Source organism: Mesoplodon densirostris, chromosome 2 (genome assembly GCF_025265405.1).
Source record: "Mesoplodon densirostris isolate mMesDen1 chromosome 2, mMesDen1 primary haplotype, whole genome shotgun sequence".
Taxonomy (NCBI): Eukaryota; Metazoa; Chordata; class Mammalia; order Artiodactyla; family Ziphiidae; genus Mesoplodon; species Mesoplodon densirostris.
This window is the reverse complement of record NC_082662.1, coordinates 29003658-29012110: the sequence shown is the minus strand read 5'-3', so window position 1 is coordinate 29012110 and position 8453 is coordinate 29003658. Positions and strand designations below refer to the sequence as shown.

General features: G+C 49.9%; 1 protein-coding gene across 2 annotated transcripts; it reads left to right on the top strand.

Annotated features, from left to right (window-relative positions):
* The first annotated feature begins 4322 nt into the window (after positions 1 to 4322).
* On the top strand, positions 4323 to 8232 carry SMIM12 (small integral membrane protein 12). Of its 2 annotated transcripts, none has more exons than XM_060082082.1 (2): positions 4323 to 4428; positions 7280 to 8232. In XM_060082082.1, exon 2 carries the CDS (start codon positions 7285 to 7287, stop codon positions 7561 to 7563), a length of 279 nt encoding a protein of 92 aa, XP_059938065.1. In that variant the 5' UTR covers positions 4323 to 4428; positions 7280 to 7284; the 3' UTR covers positions 7564 to 8232. The 2 variants fall into 2 exon arrangements, with proteins under 2 accessions (XP_059938065.1, XP_059938072.1); XM_060082089.1 differs by lacking the exon at positions 4323 to 4428 and adding an exon at positions 7112 to 7194.
* The last annotated feature ends 221 nt before the right edge of the window (positions 8233 to 8453 follow it).

Here is an 8453-nt window from a genome sequence, read left to right as displayed (position 1 = left end):
AGAGGGAAGCCCAGAGCCCAATGCCTGGCACACAGCGTGTGCTCCATAAACAGGAGGGCTGCTGTTCTTCGATATGGGCAAATATTGGTTTCCTTTTCCCTAAGGGGCCAGTGTTCTTTCCGCTCCAGAAAACTGTTCAATTCTGTGCTGTCGTATGTTTTCTGATGCCTCTTGTGCATGGGTACATTGATGGGGAACGAGAGAGAACAGAACTTTCCTGGGAAGCTCAGTGGCATCCCAAACCTAGTAGTGATGGCTAATATTTATTGGATGCTTGCTGAGGGTCAGGCAAGATGCGGGTGCTTTACATGAACATAGCTCATCCTTACAATAGATGAGAAAGCTGAAGCCCAGGAGAGGTCAAGTGCCCTGCCAAAGTCACAGGCCGGCCTAAGAGTGGTGGACCCAAGTCTGTCTAATGTAAATCCTGAGCGTTTAGCTCTACAGCCTTTTGAGCTCAGAAAGAGTTGAATGGCAGCTTCTACCCACAAAGCCCTCTCTCCAGTCTTTGCGCTGATGTGGCCCTCTGAGGCAGGATGAAGAACCTTCCAAAAGGGTTGACTGCTCTTCTGGGCCACACTGGACTAGCCAGTTCTTCTCATTCATTTATTCAGCAAATATTTATCAAGAACCACTGTTGGCCCTGTCCAGCACCTGAAGATAGCTCTGAACAAGTTACTTTCTGCTCTTATGGTGCTAACAGCCATATGGGAGAAACAGACAAGTGAGTAAGCAGTTACATTATAAGGGTGAGTGCTGGAAAGATGACTAGGGATTAGCCACTGACAGAGGGCGAGGGCTGGGAAGAATGTTCACGATCAGAGAACAGCTGTTCAGAGGCTTGGAGGAGAAAGAGGTATTGGGAGTGCAGAGGCTTGATCCTGCTGGGCTTTTGGGTCTATTTGAGGAAGGTGGGCCTGGGTCCTGAGGGCCACGGGGAGCCACAGGAGGGTTTTGAACAAGAGAGTGGCATGAACAGATATTTTACAGGCTGGTCTGGAAGACCACCTGAAAAGCAAGAGGTCATATTCCCACACACTCATTTGAGACCACTGGGAGGTGAAGAGGGCTCCCGTGTGACCCGAATTCCCAAAAGTGAATCAGCCTGGAGCTGATCCCAAACAGATTCCTGGGCCCTGTGCAAGACTTAGTGAACAGAGTCTTTGCTCTCAGATGAGTTTTTTTTGGCTTATTTATTTATTTTGGCTGCGTTGGGTTTTCGTTGCTGCGCGTGGGCTTTCTCTAGTTGTGGTGAGCGGGGGCTACTCTTCCCTGTGGTGCACAGGCTTCTCATTGCGGTGGCTTCTTGTTGCAGAGCACAGGCTCTAGGCACACGGGCTCAGTAGTTGTGGCTTGCGGGCTCTAGAGCGCAGGCTTAGTAGTTGTGGCACATGGGCTTAGTTGCTCCGTGGCATGTGGGATCTTCCTGGACCAGGGCTCGAACCCGTGTCCCCTGCATTGGCAGGCAGATTCTTAACCACTGCACCATTTTGATGGCAGCCAGGTTTGGGAATACTGAAATGGATGACTCAAAGTTTCAACTAGAAATGTTCATATGTCTGTTTCCCCCAGATTTGCAAAGTGGGGCACTGGCTGAGTGACTTTATCATCCTGAGGTTCAGTTTTCTCACCTTGAAAATGGGGACCTGGGAGAGGTTTGAACTAGACAATACTCAGAGCAATCCTATGAAGCAGGTATTGTTATCACCCCCAATTTACAGATGAGAAAACCGAGGCTTGGAGAGGTTCAACAACTTAGCCCAAATCACGAAGCCAGGAAGTAGCTGAGTCCAAGTGTAACCTCTACATTATATAGCTTTTTATGGGTCTCTGTGTTTTCCCAGAAACTGGGCCAGGCTTGCCGGGACCATGAGGTATATGGGAATGGACACGGAGAGATGGGTAGCGTCTGAGACTGTGTGGGCATCCTGCTACAGACGTGATGTCTAAAATCTCCCCGTGTGGGGCTGATGTAGGGGGCGTGTGGGGAGTCTCCTCAGGGTATTGTGGCTCAGGTAGTTGTGCTGGGCTCCATGGACACGTGAAGGATTAGATCCAGTCCCTGTGCCTGAGTTGCTCCCATCTGGCCACAGCAAGGCACATAAACACAAAGTTATGGTACAAAGGGAGGCCTGCTCTCCCAGAGGGGCTGAAGAGACCAGAGGAGGGAGTCTCTAGCAGCCGGCGAGTCTAGGAAACCTTTCTGCGAGAGGAGCCTTTTGAACTGGGTCTTGCAGGATGAATTAGAGTTTTGTAGTCAGGGATGAGGAGGGAAGACATTCATTTCAGGCAAAAGGGCCAGCTTAGGCAAAGGCATGGAATGCTATGTGTGTGTGGGATGATGGGAAGAGCAGAGACTGGAGAGAGGTGACAAGCTAGGATGGGCAGAGGGGAAATAAAGGAGATGTGGCTGGAAGGGAGCCATGGGTTTAAGCTGGAGAGTCCATGGTTTTATTTAAGTGTTTGAAAGACTCTTTGGCCAACAGAATAGAAATGGACTGGAGGAGGCAATGGAAGGCAGAGAGACCATTGAAGGAGTTGCCAAGGTGGTCCAGGTAAGAGATGATGATGAATTTGAGAGACATTCAGGAGGCATAGGTGCTATAAACTGGATCTGGGGAATAATGCAGAGGTGAAGAGGCCTTGAAGATGTCACTCAGGTTTTTGACTTGGTGAGTAAGTAATGCCATAAAGGGACATGGGACATTACAGAAGGAGGAGTAAATTTGAGGAATACTAAACATAGTGGTGATCAATTACCAAGCACTTAGAAGGTGCCATATACTGTAAATGCTAAGCATTTTATACACATTAGGTGATTTAGTACAGAACAACCGAAGGGGGGTGGGTACTATTATTGTCTTTTTTAAAACAATGAGTGTAAACAGCTTTTCTGAGATTAGCAGGCAGCAGGGTCAGAACTTGAACCCACAACTCTCTGCTTCCTAAATCTGTGCCCTGCAGCCGCACTCAGTTCTGCCTGACAGAACTGCTAGCCACTACTTGAGATTAGCTCAAGGGCAGGTTCCTCTGGGGAGCCTTCCCTGATTCTTCCTGGGGCTCCTTCTCTGTGCTACTTGTGCATGCTCCCGTCATCACATTTCTCACACTCTCTCGACATTTTGTAGACCCCTCTGCTTCCCCATTAGTCAGACAACTCTTGGGGGAAGACATGGTCCCAGTCATTTTTGCATCCCCAATGCCTAGCACATGTTAATTGGCTGACTGAATGCTCGTTATTCTAGGCAATTCTGTTCCCTTGTCCTCCCTCAGTGAACACGTTCTGCTAATAATGGTTTCGTACACATTTCTTTATTCTTTATCTGTTCCTTTTTCTCCACCTCCATTGTCAGAGCTTAGCATTGAGATCTTTGAGATCATAAAGCAAGGGTATCTACCCTGATAATGCAATCTAGGAGGCTTCCTACCAAGGTGTCCCTTGAGCTTGAAAAACAAGACAGAGCTACTTTGGTAAAGAAAGGTGGGAAGGGCACTCCAGGTAGATGAAAAAGCGTAAGTAAAGGCACAGAGGTGTGAAACAGTTTGGTCTGCATGGGGGAATAGGAGGGGTTTAGTATGTGTTACTAAAGGTAAATAAGTACGCCTGCTTGAGACTAGTGGAATGAAGGTGGAAAGACAGGGCTAGGCGGGCGTGTTATGGAGCTTAAGCTTTGGTGTTTTTTTTTTCTATATGTGATAAAGTAGACATCTGTACAGGGCGCAGTGGGGACACAGAGGAGGCAGTGAATACTTGCACCTAAGGGGTCAAGTAAGACAGGTTTTACTATATTTCAATTATTTGTATACTAACAATAGTACCATTTATTTCCCTGCTTGTTATGTGCCAGCACAGCACTTTGCATACATTGTCTCATCAGCTCTCACAACATCCTGTGAAATAGGTGTTATTACCTCTATGCATAAGAAGGAAAGGAGGCTCAGGCAGATTGACAATGTTCCCAAGGTCAGGCTGCTAGAAAGCTAGCCCAGACGGAAGAGTTCTTAAGAGTTCTAGATTTTACTCTGCTGAGACCTTCTTGAGGTCAAGGATCATGTTTTTTATTTTTCTGTGCCCAGACCAAGGTCTTAGAAGAAGCCTAATAAACATCAGTTGAATACATGAATGCGTGACCTTCCACTTTCTCCGCGCGAAAGCCCGTGATGATGTCACTGGGAAACCTCCTGTCCGGGAGGGGGCGCTGTACCCTTCTTAGAGCAGCGCGGCCCGCTGCGGAGCCCTAGCTTCCTCAGGCCTTTGGCTCTGGAGCTCAGCCAATCCCTGCGCTCCGAGGGAGCCGGCGCCGGGGGGCGGGGTCCGGGGCGAGGGCCCGCGGGCCGCTGGGAGTGGCGGCTTTGGTTCTCCGCGAGCGCGGGCCGATCGCGGGCGGAGGGCTGGGGCCGGACGGCGAGGTGTGAGCTGAGGCACGGGTGAGCACTTGTCCCGGCAGGCAGTTCCTACCCCCGAGCGGCTGCTGGGCCGCCCGTAGCTGTGGCGACGGCTGGTGGCCTTGACCTCTGAGTTAGGGGAAGGGAGATGGCGCGCGTCTGCTGCGGCCCTGGCCAGGCTAGACTGCTCCCTCTCTTCCCTGGGCTCGGCGTGGGAGTCTGAGCGCCCTGCAGACATTCTGCAGCCCGGGCTTCTCGGCCTTAGGCACGTGGGTGAGGACAGACCAGATGAGGCCGTGAGCGTGGTGGGATAGGGGCAGGGGACCGGGAACCCAGAGGAGGGAGAAGGGCAGACCCTTGGACCCTGACCTCCTTGCGCTCTCATCCCCGGACCGGGCTCAGTAACAGTCGGAATGAATTCTTCCACCCACTTAGGTCTCCTCTGCCCTCGTTAGCAGTTCGCAAATCTCGGACTGCGGCTTTGCGTCTCCTTGGGCCTCCGAGGCCCCCGGCACAAGGGCAGGTTTCCCGGCAACCTTTACCGTTTGACCTTCACCGGACGCTCAGGCTCCTTCAGTGCGGGGCTGGAAATATTTGCCACCTTTGCCTCTTTCGTTTTGACACCCTGGAGATGACTTGTTAGAGTATCTAGCTTCTTGTAATCAGCAAAGGCACCTGCTGTGTTCCTGCCGCCTTTCGAGGGCGGGTGGTTAGATGACTGCGGTGGTTTTACACAATTGAGTTGCTTGAGCTCATTCATTCACCAGACTTTTTGAGCGCTTAATGCCGGGCGTGGTGGGAGAGGTGGGGGATGAATAGGGCACAGTGGGGACGCACAAACATGGGCCTTGCCCTCTTGGAGGGTAAAGTGCTTTGAGAAATGCAGACAAATGGGGTAGGCCAGCCCAATGTGTGACACAGAGAAAGTGGTTATAAATGTTGAATAAATGAAAGGATTAAGTTATCTGGGAATGATTAGAATGTGAACCCGACCACAGAGGGAGACCTCGGGCTGCATGTGAGAGATAATATTAGTTGTGGACTCATGCTTCATGTATTTGAAGACAGATTGGAAACCTGAGTGGAGAATTGCAGTTTAGGAAAAGTGTTTACTTATAGAGAACTTGCTTACAGGTAGGAAAGAAAATGAAGTATTAGGTTTGAGATTCTTCAAGGGTGCCTCTTTTAACAACGCCTAAATCTTGTAATTTCACAAATCTCTGAGTGTAATCTTAGAGTTTGCAAAAAGGGAAGCTCTTCTAGGTAGTGAAATGCCAAGCTGATGGGAAAAAAGTGCAGTAAGTTCTCCTCAAGTCCAGGATTTGGACAGAAACCATACACCTATTTGCAGTGTGTTCTTTCCAGTAGAAGGAGCATAGGTGTTGAAGTTGGAGAGGCCTGGGTTCAAGTCAATGTCTCTATCACTTCTGGTGATCTTGGGCAAGTTAAGCTTATGTCCCTGAGCCTTTGTGGCCTTCAACAAAAATCTGGGCTAATAATTCCTACCTCAGAGGTGTTGTGAAGATCAGATGATGACTAGTGTGTTAATTGTCCAGCATAGTGCCTGGTGCTAAGACAGGGACTCAGAGGGCAGTCTTGGAGCTGCTGCAGCTTTTTCCTTGGTGATGGTCCATTATAGTCTTGGGTCCACAAAATGCTGGGGCTCTTCCAGAGAGAATTGGAACCAAAGGGAGGGGGAGAGAGTCACCTTATCTTTGGTGAGGTTCAGACCAGAGATAGCTAGATTGGAGAAATACCTGCAGGGGCACAAAAGGAATGATCTTTCATTTGAGGCTTCTGGGCACGTTACTTAACCCTCTGGTCATGCCAGCTACATCAAGAGAGTGGACATGCGGATTAAAGGAGATAGTATATATAAAGAGCTTAGCCCAAGGTCTGGCATGTAATAAGTGCTCAATAAATGGAGCTATCACTATTATGATAATTGTGAATAGTCTTTGATAATTGTTAATAATGATAATAATCATTTGAGACTAAATGGCTGAGAGTGACCCAATTTGTGTGTTTTTACATTATCCTGGTGTTGCCTTACTTAATTTCTGGAAGCCCTGGGGTCATTCCACTTCTTTGTTTTTCTACTTCTTGTACAGTAGGTTTTTAACATAGAATTTTCAAGTTCTAGTGTGTTCAGAGTATGTATAATGGGCTGGTGATATTTTTAGGAGCTTATTATGCAAATACAAGGATATGGCTTTGGTTGAAGAGAGTGTATTTTGAAAGGGGTTTGGCAAGCAGATTTGTAAGGAAGAGGTTTGTCTTGTTGGAAAAGTCAGGTTCAGAATAGGAAAAACCCATTGCCTTTATCTAAAATCCAGAGTGGTTGGGTAATGGTTTGGGGTTTTGGCTGCCTAAATACGTTGCTTCTTCTTTATGTGGGGCAGAGGAACTACTTCTCATTAACCTGGAGACAGGAGACTCACAGGGGTGCGCGTGGTGGGGAAAGGATGGCAGGCTCTGCTGATGGAGGAATTTTGTAGAGCAGAGAAAGGCTCTTACCCGCTCTTCGAATGTTGGCAAGTTGTGCAGGGAGGGCCTGGGGTCAACAGTAGGATTGAAGCTTTATTAGGTAAGGCTCAGAGGTCCTCTCGTGGGGAACGCTGCCATACGTGGTTGCGTAATTGTCAAAGAGCGTAGTACGTAAAAGAGATCCTTTCCCCCTTCCCTGACAATTGACCCTTCTGAAATTTCCTAGATTGTTTCAGAGACCCAACTGTTGCATAAAGCAAGGTGCCCTCTTGCATTGCTCTGCATGGGGTGGATGCTCAGTAAATTGTGCCAGGCTGCCTGGTGAGTGGAGAGCCCTGGTGGGTGGTCCGTGTTTGGTGGGAAGGGGTGCTGCTTCTCCCTAATGCGGTCTCCTGCTCTTCTGCAGATGTCATGTGGCCTGTGCTTTGGACCGTGGTGCGTACCTATGCTCCCTATGTCACCTTTCCCGTGGCCTTCGTGGTTGGGGCTGTGGGCTACCACCTGGAATGGTTCATCCGGGGGAAGGATCCCCAGCCTGTGGAGGAGGAGAAGAGCATCTCGGAGCGCCGGGAGGACCGCAAGCTGGATGAGCTGCTAGGCAAGGACCACACCCAGGTCGTGAGCCTTAAGGACAAGCTGGAATTTGCCCCTAAAGCTGTCCTGAACAGGAACCGCCCGGAGAAGAATTAATGGAGGACACGGGGCCCTTTGGGTCCTTCTGGGGGCCAGGACTGGTCCTGCCACCATGTCGACCCAGCAACCAGAACCCACATCTGATTTGCTTTATTGCTTCTTCTGGCCCCTCCCGCCCCACACAGCCACACACGTACTGGCTGCTCTGCTGTGGCCAGGCAGACACACTGGTAGCTGAGGGGCCAGTGAAGAGGAAGGCCCGTGAGGGTTCTGGCCTGAAGGCTGCCTCTGCTGGATGGTGGCCACAGCTGCTCAGGCTTCTGCGCTGCTAGGTGCACCACTGGGAGGAGAGTGATGAAGTGAACATTGGCCGTCAGTCCCTGTGGGGAGGCAGTTTGGCCTCAGGTGGGAGTGGCTGGGATTGGGGTGATGCCTTTAAGAGGGGTACCTACATGCCTAGTTCTAGTTTGCACTGGGAAGAGTTCAGAAGCCTCCCTCGCTCCCTTAACTAGCTTGCTCTGTCCTTTGTACGCATTCTCCCTGAAATCCTGTCCTGTCAGCTCAGGAAGGGGATTCCCCTGGGAAGGAAAGCAGTTTTCTGTTCTTGGGAGCCCAGGCTGTTCACCTTGGGGCAGGTAAATTTGCTTGAAAACAGTCACCGTCTTTCACCCCCCCACCCCGTCACTGTGTAGTGCAAAACTTGATTAAAGTGGCGTCTGAGAACCATTTTGATCTAATCCTGTCTTCCAGGTGGTGCTGGGGTCTCCTAGGAGCTATGCAAAGCAGGCATCTCCGGGTAGGATAAAATTGGCCTTTAACTAAGGACTTTGGGGCCCCGGAAGCTTTGTTTTACTAGCGTGGCTGCATTGGATCCTGGAGGCGGTGAGTCCTGGAGGCGCAGGTTCCCAAGGGCCTTTTTATCATGATGACATGAGGCTTATATACTT

Bases quoted from the DNA above. Each gene is read 5' to 3' on its own strand.
- SMIM12 (XM_060082082.1), top strand. From the start codon at position 7,285: ATGTGGCCTGTGCTTTGGACCGTGGTGCGTACCTATGCTCCCTATGTC.